Source organism: Dromiciops gliroides, chromosome 4 (genome assembly GCF_019393635.1).
Source record: "Dromiciops gliroides isolate mDroGli1 chromosome 4, mDroGli1.pri, whole genome shotgun sequence".
Classification (NCBI taxonomy): Eukaryota; Metazoa; Chordata; class Mammalia; order Microbiotheria; family Microbiotheriidae; genus Dromiciops; species Dromiciops gliroides.
This window is the reverse complement of record NC_057864.1, coordinates 263,931,454-263,955,595: the sequence shown is the minus strand read 5'-3', so window position 1 is coordinate 263,955,595 and position 24,142 is coordinate 263,931,454. Positions and strand designations below refer to the sequence as shown.

The following is a 24,142-nucleotide window of genomic DNA, read 5'->3' as shown; positions in this document are numbered from 1 at the left end:
ACACTTGACACTTAATAGCTGTGTGACCCTGGGCAAGTCACTTAACCCTCATTGCCAAGCAAAAAAAAAAAGTTAAAACTAGCATGATGGGGGGCAGCTAGGTGGCACAGTAGATAAAGCACTGACCCTGGATTCAGGAGTACCCGAGTTCAAATCTGGCCTCAGACACTTGACACTTACTAGCTGTGTGACCCTGGGCAAGTCACTTAACCCCCATAGCCCTGAAAAAAACAACAACAAAAAACCTAGCATGATGCAGAGAAGAGAGGTATGAATTTGGAGTCAGAGGACCTAGGTTCAAATCCAGCATTTAGCACAGTGCCTGGTACATAGTAGGCACTTAATAAATGCTAGTTGACGGACTGGCTGATTTTTTTCCCCCTGCTATATACTTTTACCCATGTGATTCGGGGCAAATCATTTAACCCCCGTGGGCCTCAGTGTTCCTTATCTATAAAATGAGGGGATTGGACTAGCTGATCTATGAGTTACCTTCAGTTCAATTCTACAATAGTATGTGATTGTACAATGTGAAAAGAGATGCTCATCTTGCTTTCTCTAGCATGAGTCTCCCAACTGTTTCTTTGGGTGGTAATACCTTTGCTTCTGTGGTTTATTTGTCATACCCAACTGGGGAAAATGTTTCCTAAAGACCCAGCTTGTTATATTAACAGATTATCATCACTATGGGGACTTGCCTGTATAATAATTAATAACTGGCATTGATATTAGGCTTTAAAGATGGCAAAGTACTTCACATACTCTGTGTCTGCTCCGTGCATTGTTATTCTGCCCATCTTATAGAAGGCCAAGTGACTTGGCCATAGTCACACAGTGAGATATGCCTTCGTTTGGCATTGAAGGTTCTTCACTGCCTAGCTCGGACCTGTCTTTCCAAGCTGAATATGCATTATTCCCTTCTGTGCATTCTAATACTTTACCTTCTAGTCAGGCTCTACTAGTTGATGTTCCCTGAACATGACCTTTACTTTTGCATGGTCTGTCCCTCTTGCTTGGATTGTTACCTATGCTATCTCCTACAGGAAGCATTTCCTGATTCCATCAGCTGTTAGCCCCCCTTCCCCCACACCCTTTTACTGCTCTGTTTATTTATCTTTATTGATACTGCTTCCCCCCAATAGAATGTGAATTCCTTGAGGGCAAGTACTGCTAAAAATGTTGGTATCTCTAGCTTCTAGCAAAGTGCATAACACTAGTGCGTGTTTAATTAGGATAGAGCACCTGGTGTGGAGTCTGGAAGATCTAAGTTCAAATCCAGACTCAAGACACTTACTCTCTGTGTGACCCTGGTCAAGTCACTTAACAACCCAGCTTGCCTTAGTTTCCTAATCTGTAAAATGAGCTAGAGAAGAAAATGTCAAACTAGTCCAGTATCTTTGCCAAGAAAACCCCAAATGGGGTCACAAAGACTTGGACACCACTGAATTTTGAACAAAATTTAGAACAAAATTTAATTATTGCTTATGAAATTAATTGAAGCTCAGAAGTAGAATTTGAACCTAGGTTATCCACCATACCACACTGCCCCTTGGTAGATAGATAAACCTATGCTAAATTTCTGGTTTCTAACTGTAAGTACAATAGTCACTGTGTACTTACACTCAGACCATACAGTATAAGACCATAGGTCTCAGAGGACCTGCTATGAGGTCAACGTGGGTGTCAAGTAAAGCAGACAGAGAGGAAGCTTGGTAACATTTATTGAAATTTCTGATTTGCCACAGTGGAAAGGGGCTTTCATTTACTCTTTGAACAAAATCCCATGAAACAGTCCTCCTTTTTTCTGTCAGCTCAGACTTCCTATGGGAAATAAGACTCAAAGTGTAAATAGAAGTAAACAGAGCCAAGGGGAAGCCAGACGATTGGATGGCAGAAGCTGCCTTGGCCCAGCCAGCAAGGCATCCCTGTGCACTCTCTGCTTTCCAGGCTCAGATCCTTCCTACCCTCTGCCCTGCAGTCTGGAGTCTGCCTTTTTGTCAAAGTCATATGGAAGAACTGTTTTTCCAACTTCAGTTTTTAGCAGAGTGGAAGGCCTCCTTTGGACATCTTGAAGATTTGAAAACCTCAGCAGAAAAGTGGGGTGTCTAATGAGCATCTAATATCAAATGTTTTTCTATTATAAAGTAAGGGAAAGTACTTTCGTGAGAACCCCAAATTACTCAGTCTGCTATTGACTCTATTGGATAAGACAAGGCCCACCCTGGGCCTCAATTTCCTCAAACATAAAGTAAAGGGGTTGGAGTGGTAGAATAGACAGAACCAAAAACCTGCGTTTGAATCTTTTTCTCATCCACTTCTGCCTAGGTGACCTTGAGTAATTAATTTACCAGAATATATTTGCCTAGCTCCTACCAGTTGGAGACCATTTAATCAAACAAGAGGAAGTTTATTATGTGCCTGTTATGTGCCACTGTTAAACCCTAGAAATGTAATGTAATAAGTCAGTCCTTTCGTTCAGGAAGCTTAAATTCTGTCAGGGGAGATGACATTTATATATACAGTACAGTATAGATAATATTTTTGGTACTGAGGCATTAGTACTGGGAGGCAGGGTAGGGATTACAAAATGCTTTATTTGAGGATGGTGCTTCAATGGAGATTTGAAGAGACTATTGATTCTAAGAGGCAGATGTGAGGAAAGAACATATTCCAGGCATAAGGAGACAACCAGTGCAAAAGGTGTTATGTGTTAGGAGCGGCAAGATCAGTTGGACTGGACTATTAAAAGGAGTGATGCATAAAGAAGGCTGGAAAGAGAGATCAGAGAGAGGTTACAGGTGGCTTAAGGGGTAACAGAGTCCCTGAAGTGGAAAGAGAACTTAGAACTTGGTCAGGAACACAGGGATTGATGAGGGCAGGTAGGTAGTACAGAGGATAGATAGAGTGCCAGGTCTGGATTCAGGAAAAAATCATCCTCCTGAGTTCAAATGTGACCTCAGACACTTATAAGCTATGTGACCCTGGGCAAGTCACTCTTCTTCGCTAGATTTCTGATTTGGGGGCAAGTTCTCTCAGTTTCCTGTGCCTTGCATTCCTTTCCTGTAAAATGGAAATAATAATGTTTACACTAGGTATCTAGAGCAAAGCTTCTTAAACTGTGTGTCCATATGGGGGTCCGAAGGTGGGGGTCATGAAAAATTTGGCCACAGTAAAAGATTACATATACCTATTTTATATACCTATATATCCACGGTTGAGTAAAAATTTCTCAGGCAAAAAGGGCTCTTAAGTGGAAAAAGTTTGAGTTCACTTATGAACTATAAAGCAATATAAATGTGCTACTTATATATGTGGACAGATTAGAGAAAAATGATCTTTAAAAATACTATCATTCAGTTCTTTTGACTGCCAGGTTTTGATTGTTAGCTGTACCTTTAAATGTTATTTTATGGAGTGAAAAATAACTATAGGTAGTTGTCTTCAAAAGTTTCTGTTCTTGAATTCTTGTTTTGTCAGATTTTTTTTTTTCAGTGAGGCAATTGGGGTTAAGTGAGTTGCCCAGGGTCACACAGCTACTAAGTGTTAAGTGTCTGAGGAGGGATTTGAACTCAGGTACTCCTGACTCCAGGGTCCATGCTCTATCCACTGCGCCACCTAGCTGCCCTGTTTTGTCAGATTTTAAGGGTCTGGTTCAAAAGGCAAGTTTACAACATGTGTTTAAGAAACTTTATTTTATGAGGCAAGTAATTAATAGAAGTAAGTTTTGTTTCACTGTTACTTTTGAGCCTCACTTTGGAGAAGATTCCAGCATTTGTCCAGGAATGAAGCTATTAAGTTCCTTTGGGGAGAATGGTCTCTTGCCTTTGCTTATCTTCTCCATCTCCTCAGCATCATGGTCTAAAGAGTCCTGGGCTTTAAGATCAGAGGAACTGGACTTGAATTTCACCTCTGCTGTTAGTATGGCTTTGAACCTAGCCAATTACTCCCTTGGCCTCAATTTTGTCATCTCTAAAATGAGGCAGTTGGATTAAATGGCCTTTGCCCTAAATCTCTGACCCTATGGTGATAGTTTCATAAGGAGGCAGAAGATAAGGTCATTTATGCTCTCTGGGCCTCAGTTTCCTCAACTGTAAAGTAAGGGGTTTTGAGTGGTACATAATTGGAAGACCTGGGCTTGTATCTTGACTCAGCCCCTTCTACCTAGTTGGCCTTGAGTAATGAATTGAACCTTGGTGGGCCTTGATTTCCCTTTCTGATAAATGATGAGGGAGATGAACCAGATGACCTTACAGGTTTCTTTTATGATCTCTGCTGCTTTGCTTTCTTCTTGAAATTTCCCATGCCTCTAGGATAGAACTTGTTACCTAAAAAAACCCCTTCTACAAACTTCTGCAAGTTGGTGGTAAATTTCTGCTTCAAATGATAGCTCACATTAATATAGGTCTCTATTCACAAAGCACTCTGACCAACTTGGGTTCATTTGATCTTCACCAGAACCTTGTGGGGATTGGTTTGTTTATCCCCATTTTATAGATGAGGAGGCTTATAATAATGTTTTCTAAGATCACCCAGTGAAGTGCTAGAGCCAGGTTCAACCCATTTCCCATAGTCACAGGCCCTCAGAGTTTGAAGGGAACTCAGAGATCATGGATCCCAAACTATAGTTAGCAAGAATACTTTCTTCAGTATGCCTGACAGATAGTTGTCCATTCTTGTCTTAGAGTAGCCCTTATGGAATTCTTCTTTTGCCAAGTGCTTAATAAATGCTTGTTTCCTTGTTTCCTTCCCCCGCCCCCTCCTGTTTTTACTATGCATATATTTTATGAAAAGGCCATGTGAGTTAGTGGTTAGAGTTCAGAGTAGGAAGGAACTGGCTTTAAAATTCAGAACAGGCAGCCTGTCATAGTGAATAGAGCACTGGCCTCATACATAGTCAATAAACATTCATTTTATTGACTTAATTTTTATTAAATTATTGAGCACTGGCCTCATACATAGTCAATAAACATTGATTTGATTGATTGATTTTCATTAAATTATTAATATGCAGATTGATCATTAATATTCAACAATCTGTCAGGGACTGTTCTAAGCACTGGATACAAAGAAAGGCCAAAGGTTCAAGTCCTTTCTCTGGCACATACTGGTTATATGACCCTAGGCAAATCACTTAACCACTAAGTGCCCCAAGGCAGCCTTCTAAGACTTACTAAGTTGCAGAGCAGGTGCTGATCTGCATTTTCCTCACCTGGAGCTCCCTGCTTAGTGAAATCATAGATCTGCCCTGCCCCCCACAATTAAACATACACATGTACACATGCACATGTATATGCATATACACATGTTTGCACACATGGGTACATACTGTATATGTGTATATACATATGTACACATACCCATGTGAATATATAATTGTAGGTGTGCATGTATTTGCATATGTATATATGTATATGTGCATCCATATAGATTTACATATATGTGTAATGTGTGCACATACACACATATATGTAGTTCTCTCTCCTAATAGGATGTAAGCTCCTTGAGGATAAGAACTTTCATTATTGGGGCAGCTAGGTGGTGCAGTGGATAGAGCACCAGTTCTGGAGTCAGGAGTGCCTGAGTTCAAATCTGGCCCCAGACACATAACACCCTGGGCAAGTCACTTAACCCCAATTTCCTCAATTAAAAAAAAAAAAGAACTTTCATTATTGTCTTTCTGTCTCACCTAGTACAGTTATCATTGTTCATTTCTTTCAGTGATGTCTGACTCTTTGTGACCCCATTTACCATTTTGTTGGCAAAGATAGTGAAGCAGTTTGCCATTTCCTTCTCAGCTCATTTTACAGATGAGGAAACAGTGCCCAGGGTCACACAGCTAATAAGTATCTGAGGCTGGATTTGAACTCAGGTTTTCCTGACTTTAGGCCTGACATTCTATCCACTGTGCCACCTAGCACATAATAGACATTTTAGGGGTTTCATTTTTTAAAAATTTTTATTCGGTTTGAGCTTAAATACAAAAAAGACAAAAAAAGAACATTTTCCATGTATGTAGCACAAAATAAAAAGCGGATTCAGTATGTAAAAATAGGAATTTCCATTTCACAGTTTACATTTTTTTAAAAAGTCTATGTAATAAATACTACACATCATTTTCAAAGCTACTCTGCTTTTCTGTGCTTTCTTTACATAATGAGCATTTAATAAGATCTGCTTGATTGATTAATCTTAGAGACTGGCAATTGAAAGAGAACTAGCTTTATAATCCAACAGTTTGGTTTCAAATACTGATGTTGACTACCTGTGTGACCTTGAACAAGTCATTCCCTGAATCTTAGTTTTCCTCTTCAGTAAAACTAGGGAGTTGGATTAAATGGCCTCTGAGGCCCCTTCCAGGGCTCAATGGATGATCTTAATTTAGATCTTGCATAGCCCCGTGGAGGGGAGGATGATGATGGCACTAGTGTGTTTAGAATTGGAGCACCCAGAAAGGTCTTTGGTACCCTCTCAGTCAACTCCTTCACTTCACAGAAAAGGGAAATATGCTTTGCTCAATTCCACACAGAGGTGTGGGAACTGGAACCAGGACTTGGACCCCTCTAGCGCTAGGTGCTATGGCTTGGAGGATAAGTGGTTGGGGGGCTGGGGGAGGGGGGGGAATGGGAAGGAATCAATGAGTGACATTTGAAAGGGCTTTCATTTGCTGGGATATATTTTAGTATATATTAAATAACATACTTTAATATTATCAGAAAGTAAAATGGCATATAACTGGAGAATCTCATAACTAGATAGTCTCAGAGTCAAGATCTGTGTTCATATTTTCTCTTTGATATACTGGCTGTGTGAACCTGGATAAGTCACTTAACCCAGCCAGCTCTCCAAGATTTTAAATTACAAAATAGTTGGAGATCAACATTGGCAAAGGCAGTTTCTTCACAGAGAGCTCCTTATATGTGTGAAATTACAGTTCTGGACCAAATTGAATATTTCCAAAGTGTATTCTTCATAATACTGATAACAACAAATAACATCTATATAGCACCTACTATGTATCTGGTACTGTGCTAAGCACTTTTAATAAATATTAACTTATTTGATCCCCTCAATAAACCTGTAAGGTATAGGTCCCATGTTACAGTTGAGGAAAATGAAGCAGGAAGAGATTAAGTGACTTGTCCAGGATCATGGAACTAGTAAATGTTTGAAGCTGGATTTCAACTCTGACTCCAGAGTCAGTGCTTTGTGCGCTGTGCCACCCAACTGCCCCTAATATGAATATTGCTGTCTCCATTTTACAGATGAGGAATCTGAAGAAAGGGGAGGCTACAGTGGCTTGCCCCATTTCACAGAGCTTTATGAACCTGAAATAGGATTATAATTCAGAGCGGTTTTTTACTTCAATTCAAGTGTTCTGTGCTCCATGGCATACCATCTGTCCAACAGACAGGCAGTCTCAGGACTATGTTTCTCCCATCTAGGCTTAATCACTGGGTCATGAATTCAGGCTAGTCACTAGTCATTATAAGGTATATGTCTTCAATATCTCCCTTTTCTAGCTCCCAGCCTTCAATTTACAGGAACTATTCAATCTCAAGCAAATCCCTGCTATCTAGCTTCAGGGCAGGGCTCTGATTAAGAGCTTGCCCTTTTTTTGGAAGGGGGAGAGATGCCATCTTGGGAAACTGAAGTAATAAGATTTGCCGTTTTCTACACTGTATATTGCTTGGAGGCCCTTAATATCTCTCAAGAAATTAGTGCATAGAGAAAGAGGCAAAGTGTATTTTCTTTGTGGATTTTCCCTTGGGAGAAGTCTTTGCATTAATTAACTCCATGGGACTTTTTAGCAGCCATTAGTTCCTCTTTCTCCCCTTTTACAAAGAAGAAAAACAGAATCTTGCATCATATTTTACAAGTGTGGTAGACATGGAAGGATCTTCTGCTTAAGTTGGATATTGCTGATGAAGTCATCTAGAAAAATCAATAGAATGTTAAGTTCCTTGAGGACAGGGTCCTCAAGCCTTTTTCTCTTTTTATCCCCAAAGTCTGGCACAATGTCTTGTGTACAGTTGGCACTTCATATATTTATCGGGTTTAATTGGATGTAAAACCATTCACGGATTCTGGCCATGTTCCAATAATTCATTCCATGGAACATTTCTTCAGTGTTTACTGTTTAGTGCAAGGGGGTGTTTTGGGTTTTGTTTTTGTTTTTTGCTGGCCACTGTAAATAACATAAAGGAAATCTAATGTATGTGAAGCTTACCTAGATAATCCCCTTCTTACCTCCAGCACCAGCCATTTCCCAGATATAGCCTGGTCTTTTGCACTTTGGTTTTCACCACACCCTCCTCCTTGGCTTGTTGAAATCTTGTTCATACCTCAAGGCTCTACCCTAAGAATTCTAAGCCTTTCCTAACCACCTTCCACAAGCCTAGGTCAGAGGTGAGCATTCCCTCCTCTAAACAACTACAGCCTTCTTTTCACCTTTTGTGAACCCCCAATACATTTTACCTTGTATGGGAATCATTTGTGCCTTGTCTTACCTATTCCTATTAGATAGTAATCTTCTTTTTTTTTTTTTTTTTAGTGAGGCAATTGGGGTTATATGACTTGCCCAGGGTCACACAGCTAGTAAGTGTTAAGTGTCTGAGGCTGGATTTGAACTCAGGTACTCCTGACTCCAGGGCTGGTGTTCTATCCACTGAGCCACCTAGCTGCCCCAATAGTAATCTTCTTAAACATGGTGACTCATCTAGAAATCCTCCACAGAACTAATATAGTGTCCTGCACATAGTAGGAGCTCACTAAAGGAGGGGAAGTGGTAAAAGAGAGACTGTGTCTGTATAGCATGTGGTCATAGGATCATAAATTTATAGAAGGAAGAGACCTTAGGACATCTAGTCCAGGGTCGTGTTTCATAGATCCCTTTATGAACCCGCCGAAGCCTAAGGATCTCTTTTCTGAATATTTTTAGTATACAAATAAAATACATAAGATTTCAAAGGAAACAAATAATATTGAAATAGTCATGAAACAGGTATTAGAAAAATTAAGTTCATGTTTCCCAGGTAAAGTACTCCTAATCTAGTCCAACCCTTTCATGCTACAGAAGGTAAAACAGGCCTATGGAGGTAGAGTGAATTGCCCAAGGTTACTACACAGGTAATAAGTTATGTTGCAAGTGACACTTAATAAAAAGTAAACTGAGGCACATCTCTCCAAGAAAGATAACATTTTATTCACAGGGCTTGAACCTGAGAACAGGATAGGTCAATGACTGCCTTAATTTCCAGCCAGACTAGCTCCCTCCTTATAGGTTTTTGGGGTGCACAGAACAAAGAACAGAACAGGATAGGTGACATTGTGAGGTTGAGAACAACATAAATGATTACATAGCTAAGGCATAGGGGAACAATATGGTGGTTGGAAGTTTTAAATGAGGTACTGCAACAGCCCCCTCCTTCCCTGCTGTTCAATGTTTGAGTTCACTTGCAAGGCCAAAGATATTGGCCATGACTTCTCATAACTAAACTGACAGGATAGCTTGATGGTTAAAGATATAAGACAGGACTCCTATGTGTCTACCTGCCTTCCCCAAAGGTAGCAGAATTCTTTGAGGCAAGAATAAAGCAGTGATTAGCAAGATAACTGGCTTTCTAAACTTAACTCATTACAAGTGAGAGGAATTCTGAACTAAGTTCAGAGACAGAAAAGCATGACCTAAACAGTTACAGGACAGAATCAATTAATTGTAAATAGCAATTTAAAAATTATAGCATATCAATTTACTTGATTCTCCCCTTTGATCAATGAGAAGCAGATCTCTCATATTTACGTATAAGCTCAACTTCTAACATTTTTAACATAGTCATCATCAACAGTATGCATACATCAGTTTTTCTGGTGCCAGGGATTCCACCAGAGATCACCTGGAGTGGGTATTTGTGTCTCTGCTATAACTTGTTGCATCTTATGTAGGCCTTTTACAATTTCTATTAATCAGTTAATGTAAGAATAACAAGATTGATTAATCATAGCACAAGCCATAGAGTAATTTTAAAGGGGAGATTTACATATCTCAATATAACTAAAAAAAATTGCAAATGTAAATATAATGAAGCAAAAAGCCAAAGCAGTACAATAACAATCAACAACATTCATTAACATCAAGTCTTATATCCTAGTAAACCACTCTCAATCTCTAATTAATTAACACATTTCATCTTGAATGTTGGATGTCCATTGTACCTGCCTGTTCCTCTGGAATCATTTTCTCTTGGACATTCTGGAATAGGTCTCATTTTTCAGGGTGGCTCTGAAGGGGACTCCTTTTCAGTAGGGTGGTTGCTTCTCTGGGTATATATCAGTTGTAGATTCTTAGATATTTCTATTAAAATCTTTTGCAAAACAGATTCCTTAAATTTTACTTCTCCAGTAATAAGTTAAACCAGCTCAAACTTTGTTTGATTCCTTAGGGAGGGGTGGGGAGGGAGGAAGGAAGAGAATTTGGAACACAAAGTTTTAAAAGATCAATGTGAAAATTTGTTCTTACATGTAACTCGGAGAAAATTTTATATATATATATATATATATATGAAAATTTTTTAAAAATTTAAAAAGAATAGAGCTATAAAATGGATCTGGGAGTAATGTGAAGGATGGATTGGGTGGAGAGTTATAGGAAAGAAGGTCTAGAGGCAGGTAGGAGACTATTGCAATAGTCTAGACCAGTGATGTTAAACTCAAATAGAAACAGGTGACATTAAACTGTACATAAGAATCCCATACTGACTTAGAAAAACACATATTAATATTACTTACATTTTATTGTATCTATATTTCTTAAATCTCTCCCAATTGCTTTTTTTTTTTTGGTGAGGCAATTGGGGTTAAGTGACTTGCCCCGAGTCACATAACTAGTGTCAAGTGTCTGAGGCCAGGTTTGAACTCGGGTCCTCCTGAATCCAGGGCCAGTGCTTTATCCACTGCACCACCTAGCTACCCCCTCCCAATTACATTTTTGTTTGTTTGTTTTGTTTTGTTTTGTTTTTTGGTGAGGCAATTGGGGCTAAGTAACTTGCCCAGGATCACACAGCTAGTAAGTGTCAAGTGTCTGAGGCCACATTTGAACTCAGGTCCTCCTGACTCCAGGGCCAGTTCTCTATCTACTGCACCACCTAGCTGCCCTCCCAATTACATTTTAATCTGGGTCAGGCTGAATTCCAGAGTGTTGTGGGTCATATGTTTGACATTTCCTGTCTAGACCACTGTTCTCTAGAGAGCTGTCCAAATCTTGTCTTTGTTGTTGTTGTTGTTGTTACCTCCAGAGCCTTTCTCACATCCATTCCCTTTTCTTTATTCATGTAGTTACCACCACCCTTCAGACTTGTCTCTCACATAAATTATTACAATAGCCTCCTAACTGGTCTCTTTGCCTCAGATCTCTCTTCACTCCAATTTAGCCTCTGCATGGCTGCCAAATTGATTCTCCAAAAGTACAACCATTTTACTCTTTTAATTAATTATTTTGGGTTTTTTTGCCAGGCAATGAGGGTTAAGTGACTTGCCCAGGGTCACACAGCTAGTAAGTGTCAAGGGTCTGAGGCCAGATTTGAAATCATGTCCTCCTGAACCCAGGGCTGGTGCTTTATCCACTGTGCCACCTAGCTGCCCCCCCATTTTACTCTTTTACTCAGTAATCTCCAGGCTCTCTCTATTAACTTTGTTTTCTCATCCTTTGAAAATGTCTACTTTTGGTTCAGTTTTATAATGTACATCATTATTAATATAGCAATACATATATGTAACTTGAAAATACTAAAATAAGTAATTTACTTCCAATTGGAATGAGGATTTGAACCTAGATTATCTGATTCCAAATCTAGAATACACATATTTGAGATGTAGGCTCAGCTTTTTTTTTTTAAACAATGAAGGTAAGCAATCAAAAGTATTTGAAATCCATTGGTATAGGTAAAAGATAGTAATAGTGTGAGTTAAGGTGATAGTGTGATAGTGGTGGGAATAAAAAGGAAGGGAGGGGAAATGGTAGAGTTAATAATATTTGGTAACTGGAGATAAAGGAAGATGGAGTAAAAATGATTCAAAGGGGTTTTTGTTTGTTTGTTTTTGGATTGGAAGGTTTTGAGCATTGATACCTGGGAAGAAAGATTGCAATGAGTCTGTCAGTCAGAAAGCATTTGGTCTAGTTGTTTTCAGTCTTGTCTGACTCCATTTGGGGGTTTCATGGTGTGATGAAATAATGAGATTTAGCAGATACTCAAAGACCCACCTGGAGATTAATCTAGACCGATTGTGAGAGTGATTAACTGCTGATTAGCCTACTTCAAGTTAACTGGATTGTAATCACACCTTGAGAACACCTTCAGAACCAATGGATTTGGATGACACCAACCAATCAGCTTGAAGCAGTGTGTAAGGACCACCTCTGTTCCAACCTATAAAAAGCTTCCACAATCAGCTTGCTGGACAGTTCCTGATTAAAGCAGGCTCCTGGATGAGGACTTGAGGAAAAACCCAACCAGGCTGGAACTCTATGCTAGATAGGCTTTTTCTTAACTTTCTGAACTCCTTGTGAACACCTGTATGCTTTAATAAATGTTTAATGCCCAAGGACTGGTGCTAAAGCTTCTAATTTAAGGCGACCACAATTTAGATTTTAAACATCACAATGGCCAAAATACTGGAATGGTTTGCTATTTCTTTCTCTGGTTCATTTTACAGATAAGGAAACTGAGGCAAACAGGGTTGTGACTTGCCCAGGGTCACTCAGCTAGTAAGTGGCGGAGGCCAGATTTAAACACAGGGAAATGAGTCTTCCTAACTCCAGCCCTGTCATTCTATCCATTTTGCCGCCTAGCTCCCCTGAGTAAGCATTTTATCAAGAGCTTATTATGTATAAGGCACTGGGCTGAATAATCAATATGCTGAATTTGAGCTGCTGATAGGATATCTAGCTGCCAATATGTAGTGAGCAGTTGGAAATGGCAGGTGTAGAGATAGATTTAGAAGTCATTTGCATTGAGGTGATAGCTGCAGCTGTGAGAATGAATGAGATCATGGACAAGATTGCTAAAAGTAATTACTGAGTGATATGAGGGAGGGGAAAGAAAAGAAAGCTGGAGGCAGAAGATAGAGCTGTGAAGAACACATAACTTTAGTGGACAAGAGGAGGAAGAGGGATCAGCAAAGAAATATAATTCATTTTGGAAAGATTTTATGAAATATTTAAAAAAATTTTTAAAGCAAAAACAAGTGTTGGTGTTTAAAGAATTTAGGTAGAAAAAATTTATATGTACAGGATTATCAATGTGTTTCTTTATGTATGCAATGTCCATACTTTGTTTCTTAAATAAGAATTTCTCAGCTGCATAGTTATAGCCAGTCTTTTTTAATAACTTATCTTTGCTTTTCTCTTTTAGCCTCTTTCCGTGTTATCAGTCAGTACAGGGACTTCCAATGAAGAAATGCCCTCTACCAGTGCCACTTACATGACAGATTAGGTGCCCATTTGTAAGGGGAAGTTGCCCAGGCCTTAGCCTAGGTCTTAGAGAGTTGTCTGAGGCATTGTGAAGTTACTGGCTTGTACCAGGGTGACTATATGTGTGTGTATGTATATATGTGTATATATGTGCATACATATATAGATAGATATGTGTATGTTTATGTTTATATACACATATAACATATATATACACACACATATCTATGAGGCAAAATCTGAGCCCAGCTCTTCCTGATTCTCAGTCTGACTCTTCATCATGGTACACCATCTCTGCAACTCTTCTTTATGGCTTTTATATGATAGCAATTTCATCTTATGTTGAGTACCATAACAGTCTACATTTTGGCTACAGATGAGAAAATAATTTTGTTAAATACATGAGAAAATAGTGGTTTCTTATTTAACTGATCAGAGGTTAGGGGTGGAGTAGATATTGAGTAGAAGACATTCTGATGGGAATTGTAAGAATTGTAAGACATTTATCATTGACTTTCAAGGTAGATGGGCCTTAGAGGTCTCTGTCTTTTAAGAGTCATTAGTCCAGGGGCAGCTAGATGGTGCAGTGGATAGAGCACTGGCCCTGGAGTCAGGAGTACCGGAGTTCAAATCCGGCCTCAGACATTTAACACTTATTAGCTGTGTGACCCTGGGCAAGTCACTTAACCCCAATTGCCTCACTGAAAAAAAAAAAAGAGTCATTAGTCCAATCTCATTTTGCCTATGAAGAAATGGAAGGCCAGAGAGGTGGATTAATTTGCCCAAGGTGATATAGGTCATAGATTTAGAAATGGGAGGGACTTGAGACATCATTTTGTCCTTCCTCCTCATTTTAGAGGTTGAGAACACAGAGCCCCAAAGAGATTATGTCACTTGGCTAAAGTTCAACAGCCAATGAATTGCGGAGTCAGCATTTGAACCCAGATCTTCTTACTCCAAATCCAGAACACTTTTCTTTGTATTATGCTAGTAAGAGATTCGAGTCTTCTGTTCTCTATATTGAACCACACTGCTAGAGAAATGTATAACTTCCCTATTCCAGTGGGTAATGTCTGCTGGTAAAGCAGCCTGGTGGCAATATCTTTGGGCGCACCTGAAGTTGGCAGACCTCTGCTACTTATTATTTTTGTGACCTTGAGCAAATTATTTAACTTATCTGGTCCTCAGTTTCTTCATTTGGAAGAGAATGGATTATGAGGTTTGATTATCTCAAAAGTTTCTTCCAATTCTAAATCTGTGGTCCTGATTCTATTTATGTCAGAAGTGACCACAAAAGAAATGTATAGACTAGATTTTAAGTCTTCCTTGGTGCTGGAGTGGGCCAGGGCCCTGGTCAGAAATGAAGTCCTCTCATTTGTTAGTCTTGTGCCTTCATGAGCCCTCAGGGGCTGTTGGAGCTTCTACTCCTAACAACTGCTGCTATTTTCCAGTGGACAGAGGAAATTGGATTTTTCCAGTGGAAGTCAAATCCTTTACAGGAGATACTTTTACAATATAATTCCCAAGTTGTATTCAGTGATGTTCTGGTTGGAGAAAAACAGCCAATTAGAGTTTGTTGGTAATGTGATTTTTCTGGAATTTTTTTTAATGAAATAACTAGTCACTTTGACTAAACCATATTCATTGAATGTCAGAGATCATAGAAACCTTGGAGATTATCTAAGGGAAGAGTGGAAAGAACACTGTGTTTGCAGTCAAGGGACCTGACTTCAAATCCCAGGTCTGCAAATTTTTACCTGTGCCTTTAAGTGAATCATTTAAGTTCTCTGGAACTTTCTCTTCATTAGTAAAAATGAGGGGATTGGTTGACTTTCTAGGGTATATTCCAATGGTGGGGCTATGTGGCACAATGGATACACTGGGCCTGGAGTCAAGAAAATCTGGCTTCAAATCTAACCATAGGTACTAGCTAGTTGTGTGACCCTTGTATGTCTTAGCTTCTTTTTCTGCAAAACGGGCATAGTAATAGCACCCACTACCTAGGGTTGTGGGTAGATCAAATGAAATATGTGTAAGGCGAACCTTAACACTATAAATGCTGACTAATATTATTATTACTGTGATTTTACAGGCTGGGAAACTGAGGTTGAGCTAATTTAAGTGATTTGCTCAAGTTTGCATAGCTACTAAGTTTGAGGCAGTATTTGAACTTCCTAACTCCAAAGCCAAAATGACACCTACTTTGTTGATAAATCTATGAACCAATTACTCCCTGTCCCCATTTTACAAATGAAGAAACTATTAAAGGAGAGCAGCACATACCATCTTTTGTGTATAACTTGTAGTTCAAGCAGATAGATTTAATTGTGGTCATCTTCATTTTTATGTGGTAATCTTAAATTCATTCAACAACTGTTCAATAAATATTAAGAGCCTAGGAAGTGCTTGGTCTAGGCAGTAGGTAATGAGGGCCTGAGTTAAGGTGGAACAGAAATGGAAGACAGATTAATATAGAAGTAGGATCGACATAATTTAATAGCTGGATATGGAGAAATTTGTCCCTTTTTTTTGCATCCTCAGGGCTTAGCCCAGTGCCTGGCATATAGCAAGTACTTAATAAATGCTTATTGATTAACTGAATACTGTGGTATCATGAACAAAAGAAAGATCTGGCTTTGGAAGGAAAGCAAATTTAAAAGTGGACATTTTGATTTGAAGTATGACATCTAGGTACTAGAGATACATAACAAAAGGGAAATAGTCTCTGACCTCCTAGATCTTATATTCTATTGTATAGAAATAAGCAAATACAAATTATATGCAAAGTAATATGGTGACACTATCCAGGATGGGGGTGGGGGAGGTCATGGAATGGGGACCAGGAAAGACTCCATGTTAAGAGGTGGCACTTAAAAACCATTAAATACTTAACAAGGCAATTCTTAGCTTAGTGTGGTGAACTAAGTGAAGGTTAGAAGAATTTCACTCCTGGTTTGTGCTAGTTCTGATATTGCTGCCTCCATTTTCTGTTCAAGAAATACTGTACACTCAGTTAAGAGCCCAGCATCTAGAAAGCTGCTGTCTTTGGCTGGGTATCTAAAGGAATTTTTGGATTCCGCATCTCAGTGATGTGAGTCGGCGTCCCTTGAATAACATTGTTGAACCCAAACCAGCCAGTTCAGAGGCATTGAACATGAGTGCTTCATAGTGGGACAAGACTAATTGGAGTGAATTTTCCCAATGAAGCATGACTTCTAGATCTTTAAATCGACATCAGGGGCAATTTCTGAGGCAAGGATCTCTCCTTGTATTCACTTGTATATTGTGGTGTGGCTTTTTTTTTGGGGGGGGGTTACTCACAAAAATAAATGCTAGGATTTGAAAGAAGGAAATGTTGCTGAACTCTTCAGCCTTTTAAGCTCTGTAATTATCCTGTAAGGGTTGTGTCTTGGCATCGGGAACTTCCTACTAGTTTGGAGCTTCAGTGTATGCTCTTTGTAAGGACATTCACAGTGAGCTGGCTTTTCTTCTAAGAAAGCCAGGATGCAAAGAATGCAAATTAATCAGCTCATCCATCCCCTGAGGAGAACCCTATGGTATCTTCATAGCACACATGTGGAAATGGGCACCGGATGGTTGCTTAGTGGTTTATCCAAAGCCACACAGTCATTGGCAGGATAGAGATCTGAGTTAAATTCCTGCTGTTGAAGGAGAAAACTCACTCATGCTTTCACATCAGATGTTTGGGGCCTCAGTCAAATGGAGCTAAATTAAGATTTAGTCTTACTTAAAGAGATACTCTTGGGATTTACAGGGAGTTTTGAAATACTGGCCCTTAATATCAGCCCAAGTTACTTGCAATTTTTGGTAGGACACTGAAGTAATTCAGTAAGTTGATTTTCTTGAAACTAGAGGAATTTTTACAAAAAAAAAGTCTGAATTTTAGGATCATAGGCTTAGAATTGCTAGGAAACAGTGAATATGAGGAAACTGGCCCAGAGGTTGTAGTAGTAGTAGTAGTAGTAGTAGTAGTAGTAGTAGTAGTAGTAGTAGTAATAGTTGTAGCTAGCATTTAGAGATTTAAGATTTTGCAAAACACTTGACAAATATCTTATTTAATCCTCACAAAAACCCTCGGAGGTAGGATCTATTATCACTCCCATTTTGCAGATGGGGAAACTGGGGCAGGCAGCAATGAAGTGACTTGCCCAGAATTACTCAGCTAGTGTCTGAGGCTGAATTTGAATTTAGGTCTTCCCAACTCCAGGTCTGGGGTTCTATCTGCTGTACCACCTAGCTGCCCACTGTCACATAGGTAGTAAATAGCAAAACTAGGGCTTAGATCTGTGCTTTTTGCCTCCAAACCCAATGTTCCCATATTTTATATGGTCAGATAATTGAGTTGGGCAGTGAAGTATTTTAAAACCTTAATTAATTATTATTATTATTGGCTTCTACTTTGGCAGAAAAGCAAATAACATAATTAGCTCTTAAAGAGCAGATATAGCCAAACAGCTCACTTTTAGGGAATGTTCTATGGTCAGTTTACATTCTGCTCAATCTTCTACACTACTTATATTGGAACAGTAGAAATTGATATTCAGAGCAAGAGAAACTGAGACACTATGAGGTACTCTTTCATCAAATACTCAGTTATTTTTTATATATTCTATTTACGACTTATCCTTCAGAGTATGAAATATAGAAAGTTGGATATCTCAAGATAGATATCTAAAGGAATTTTTGGATTTATATCCAACATCCAATTTCAGTGGTATTTTTTCTCACTGTTTACTCAGTAGTAGCCCTAAAATCTCAGCTGCATACCTCCCACAAGCTTGATATTTAGGAAGGAAAATAATTTAATTTTTGAAAAATATCTTTACTTTTTGGGGGGTCATCATCTCCCATTGGTTCAACTGCAATCCCTATTCAGAGAACTCCCAGCACCAGCTATAAATCCAGTACCAGTTTCTCTCCTGAGTTTCATTCCTGGGTCACCAACTATCTATAGGACATCTCCACTTGGCTTGCCTTGTAGACATCTCCAACACAGAGCTTATTAAATTTTTCCTCTTCCTAACTTTCTGTTGAGAGCACTGCCCTTTTGTACATATTTATATAGGTATATGTGGTCTCACTAGAGAGCAAAAGTTTCTTGAGAAAGACAGTTATTTCATTTTTTTGCCTTTGTTATTCCAGATACTCAGCACAGTCCTGGGCACATAGTGATGCTTAATAAATACAAGTTAAATGAGTTGAATGAAAACTGGTCATAGGATTAAAATTTAGGCCTGGAAGGGAAGGAGTTCAGAAGTAATCTGGTCCAACTCTCTCTTTTCACTTTTCCAATAGATACTGTGTGCTTTTGTGATTCAGAGGAGCTTGATCCAGAGACTTTCCATTATTAAATTCCCATTTTTATCTCACCCGGTCCAGGTATTGATATTTTGAAGCTGGTGGCAGCCCAAGTGGGAAGCCAGTGGAAAGACATCTATCAGTTTCTGTGCAATGCCAGTGAGCGAGAGGTGGCTGCATTTTCCAATGGATACACAGCAGATCATGAAAGGGCCTATGCAGCCCTGCAGCATTGGACCATAAGGGGCCCTGAAGCCAGCCTTGCCCAGTTAATCAGTGCTCTGCGTCAGCATCGTCGGAATGACGTTGTGGAGAAAATTCGAGGTCTCATGGAAGACACAGCTCAGGTAATTTGACCTTGATCTGCTTTCTGTGATGATATCAGTCTTTGCTCTCCTAATGTTTCATCCCTCAATCTGGTTCATGGATATGTTGGTTACAGAAGAAGGTCCTCACCATCCCAAAGTAGAAATTTTTTATATGATAGGTTTATTTTGTTTTTGTTTTTGTTTTTTTTTTTTGTTTTAGTGAGGCAATTGGGGTTAAGTGACTTACCCAGGGTCACACAGCTAGTAAGTGTTAAGTATCTGAGGCCAGATTTGAACTCAGGTCCTCCTGAATCCAGGGCCGGTGTTTTATCTATTGCGCCACCTAGCTGTCCCCAAATTCCCTTCATTATTATTATTTTTTTTTTAAGTGAGGCAATTGGGGTTAAGTGACTTACCCAGGGTCACACAGCTAGTAAGTGTTAAGTGTCTGAGGCCATATTTGAACTCGGGTCCTCCTGATTCCAGGGCCGGTGCTCTATCCACTGCGCCACCTAGCTGCCCTATATGATAGGTTTATAAAAATGAATAAAGCTATAGCTTGTAAGAGTCCTAATGCTCTTTCCATAAACATTTTGAAATCCAGTCAGTTTTGCCTAACAACATTACTACTAATATTAAGTTTGCTAACCCCTAATTAGTCAGAATTTTCCCCCTTGTAAGCTATCTATTATTGGACAATTGAGAGAAAATGAAATTATTATTAGTTATTATGTAAAAATGGTATGTCCTGGGATCAGTATCTACATAGTGTAATCTCCATCCCTGAGGCTGGTTGGAATGTTGGCTGTGAAAAACTTTTATGCTCCTTAAATATTAAAGGAATGATTGTGATTTTTACTAATAATAGCTAACATTTATCTAGTACTTTATGGTTTACAAAGTGTTTTACCTATATTAAGTCAATTGGTCTTTGCAATGATCCTAGCCAGTAGAAACTATTATTGCCCACATTTTACAGAAGAGAAAACTGAAGCAGAGATTAAGTGACTTGCCCAGGATCACACACATAGTAAGGGTCAGAGGCAGGATTTGAATTTAGGTTTTTATGAGGCTGTTCTTGGAACATTTCTTTAGTATGTGTACTATTTACTTCTTTAGTATATGCACTATTCTTACCTCTTTTCTTTTTCTTTCTTTCTTTCTTTTTTTTTTTTTTTTGCGTGGGGCAAAGATGGTTAAGTGACTTGCCCAGGATCACATAGCTAGTAAGTATCAAGTGTCTGAGGTCAGATTTGAGCTCAGATCCTCCTGAATCTAGGGCCGGTGCTTTATCCACTGCACCACGTAGCTTCCCCCCTCATTTCTTTAATATGTGCTACTTACTGTGATGTTTAAAATCTAAATTGTGTGGTTGCCTTAAATTAGAAGCTTTAGCACCAGTCTTTGGGCATTAAAGCATTTATTAAAGCATACCAGGTATTCAAGTGGAGTTCAGAAAGTTAAGAAAAGGCCTATCAAGCCTAGAGTTCCAACCTGGTCAGGTTCTTCCTCAAGTCCTCCACCACAAACCTGCTTCAATCATGAACTCCCTCAAACTGAGTGTGGAAGCTTTTTATAGCTCTGGAGCAGAGGTGGTCCTTACACACTGCTTCAAGCTGATTGGTAGACATCATCCAAATCCATTGATTCACTGGACTTGAAGGTGGTCTCTAGTTGAGTTCAAAGTCCTTAGCTTCTGAGAACACTACCTTCTTAAGGGCTAACCAAGCCTGATTACAATCTAGTTAACCTGAAGTAGGCTAATCAGCAGTCAATCACTCTCACTTAATTCATCAGTTTAGATTAATCTTCAGGTGGGCCTTTGGGTATCTGCTAAATCCCATTATTTTATCATATTACTAAGACAAAAATGGGTATTTTAAAAGTAAATGTTTTATTTATAGTGATATTAACTGTTAGCACCAAGTAAACTTACTAAGTAACTGCTTACATTTAAATGAACTAATTTCAATACATAAAATACCATAATAGCTTTTCATTCACTCTTGAAGTCCCAGTTGGGATTCTTTGTCCATTCTCAGTCACTTTTCCTAATGTATGGTCATGATGAGTGTGTCCTCCATGTTTCTGGTTCTACATTTTTTTGCTTTGCATTATTTCACAATGGTTTTTCCAGATTTCTTCATATTCTTCATGCCTGTCAGTTGTAATTACAATATATTAATTATTGAATTTATGCCAGTCATAATTGTATTACATTAATGGGTCACAATTTGTTTGACTATTCCTCTACTATTGGACATTTAGGTTTTTAATTTTCTTTTTATAATTACATGTTATGTGTCTACAAGAATCCCTGAACAAAAAGCTATTTAAAATTTTGCTTTTGAGAACACTTGATGGGTAGGAGGTGACACCCCAAAGCTACCTTAATTTTCATCTCAATGTTAGGAACTAATACATTTTTGGAAGGTAGGGCAGAAGCCAAAAGGGTTTCTAATTAAAACTCAGTTACCAGGGACAGCTAGGTGACGTGGTGGATAAAGCACTGGTCCTGGATTCAGGAGGACCTGAGTTCAAAATAAGCCTCAGACATTTGACACTTACTAGCTGTGTGATAGAGGAAATATTGAAAGGGACTGATGTGACTAGCACTTCTTAGCCTTAATTAAATATGATCATAAGACAAAAACTTGCTGGGTTTTGCGGAAGAGCAAGAAGGACTTTACTCTGCAATTAAACTATCACACTCATACAAAAATTAAACTGTCATAGCTTGAGAGTGTAAAGGTGATAGGGAGGGAGAGACAAGAAATATTTTGCTTCTATGGAAAGGAATATGAGATATTAGGATAGAACTGGGGGAGCAGAACTAAGGTTTAAATTGGATTTTGATCCTAGGAATCTTAGGTCACCATAATGAAGTCTCTATGTAATAATGTAACATATAATATATAAATGATAATAAGTAGCACCTCTAGCAGTAAGAGAGTAGAATGGGCTGCTTCAGGAAATAGTGAACTTTGCATTCCTGCAGGTCTTCAGGAAAGGCTTATCAAAGGCAGACTAGAATTTGAGGGCCATTTAACAGTTGGACTAAAAGAACTGGCTTCTAGCAGGTAGGAGAGCTTCTTCTAGAGGGCTAATCAGTGTGGGGAGGAGGCAGTTACTGACATCCCTCCTTAGGGTCTTAACTTCTTTCCACATGGTGACCAGGTGAAGTTCATTCTGGATAATGAAATATATTACTTCTCTAAAGGTAGCTATGTCTTCCTTTCCCCCCATTGCTTCCTTTTCTCTTTCTCTCCATGGACACATCTCAGAAATTAGCCTTGGACCCTAGTTTTTTTTGGGGGGGGGCAATGAGGGTTAAGTGACTTGCCCAGGGGTACACAGCTAGTAAGTGTCATGTGTCTGAGGCCGGATTTGAACTCAGGTCCTCCTGAATCCAGGGCCGGTGCTCTATCCACTGCACCACCGAGCTGCCCCTAGGCCAGTCTTAAACTCCAGGTTTGGTCGCTGTCTTTTGCTTTCCTTTGTCTTCTCAGAGCTTAGTGCATAGTGTCTGATACGTAGTAGGCAGTTAACTCAGTACTATATACTCTGCTGGGCTTCCTCTATTTCCAACTTTAAAATCTCTGTAATTTATTTCGTTTATGCTTTTTTTTTATCTCCTTTCTCTGGGAGCCCCAGCTACAAATAATCCCTTGAACATGCTTGGGTATTGGGAAGGGGAAAGAAAAGGCTAAACAACCCAGAAGGGCAAAGAAATGGATTGTGTCAAGGGGAACGACTCATAGAATAAAGCCAGTGGAAAGGTCATAGACCAGGAAAACAAAAAACACCTTCTGGACATATAAGATACTTTTTTTCCCATTCTTTCACTGCCCCCCTCCTCATATTTAAAAAAGGAAATTAATGAAAAGGAAAGAAGAAAATGGTGGGGGAAAGGGTATGTCACGGAACTTACTCTCTTGTTCCCGCTCAACCTACATCCATTATGATGTGAATGGTGTTAATCTTTCGGCTCCTTGTCTACATAATGAACAATATTCTCTGGCAGCATATTCTGGAAAATGGCTCTGCCTCTCATTTAAATAGACACGTTGCATGGGCTTGTTTTTCAGTTGCCAGTTCTCATTAATGACACAGTATGTAACTGTCTGTCTGCAAACTAATCTCTGAGGTTTGGAGTCAAAGAAGAGAATACAGGACCATGACGTCTAATTGAGTCTCATTCTCCTAACTTAGACTTTCCCTGAATAGTGGATGATAGTTGAGGTTTGTGTCTTTGTGTCCCCCACCCCGATGTGGGTAAATAGCCCTTTTTGTGTGTGTTGAAATAATGACTTGAGACAAAGAAATCTCTCAGGATTTTTAGAAAATGGCTGGGGTGGGTTTTTTTCCTTCTTTTTTTCTCTTTGAGATTTAAGTGGCAAATCAGGGGCCTTAAAGTTCCCATCTGATGTTCCCTCTCAAGGGATTAGTCATGGCCAGGCTTTAGCTACCTGTGTCAAAGAACAAAGCTAAGCTATTTTTTAGAACATTAAGTCAGAACACTGGTCATTAAGAAAAAATAAGCCTACAGAGGAGCTATGGAGTGGCAGAAGGAGCCTGGGCCTGGCAGTGGGGACACTGGGGTCCTGGCTCTACCACTCCCTGGCTGTGTGAGGACATAATCCTTTAACTGGCCTTCAGTTTCCTAATCAAAAATGAGAATGGAAGGAGAGGCAGCATGGAGTCATAGATTGAGATCTGGTCTTGGTATTGGGAAGAGCTGGCTTCATTTTCTGCCTTTGACACATACTGTGTGGCTCTGGGTAAAGTCACTCTTCATACTCTAGGCAATTCGCTAAGGCTACAAGATGCAGATGAGGTGATTGTGTGCCTTGGTGGAGGGAATTTCCTTATTAGGAGTCCGCTATGCCAAGGAAATCACAAGTCTGGTTCTAAAAAAGAGTAAGAATAAGGAGAAGGACCTGTGATTGTGTTGGTACAGGGAACTCCCAGGGGACATAACTCTCTCTACCCATGCAGGCTGGCCCCTTTTTTGTGACTTAGATGATCTTAGAGAGCTACTTAGAGCACT

The 24,142-nt window shown here is 39.2% G+C and overlaps 1 protein-coding gene across 1 annotated transcript in view; it reads left to right on the top strand.

The window, feature by feature from the left end:
• Window positions 1–24,142, top strand: part of TNFRSF21 (TNF receptor superfamily member 21) — a 117,359-nt gene that overhangs the window by 60,853 nt on the left and 32,364 nt on the right. The window contains exon 4 of the mRNA XM_044004986.1: window positions 18,866–19,131. Coding sequence (XP_043860921.1) covers window positions 18,866–19,131 — 266 coding nt within the window. The remainder of the gene's footprint in view (window positions 1–18,865; window positions 19,132–24,142) is intronic.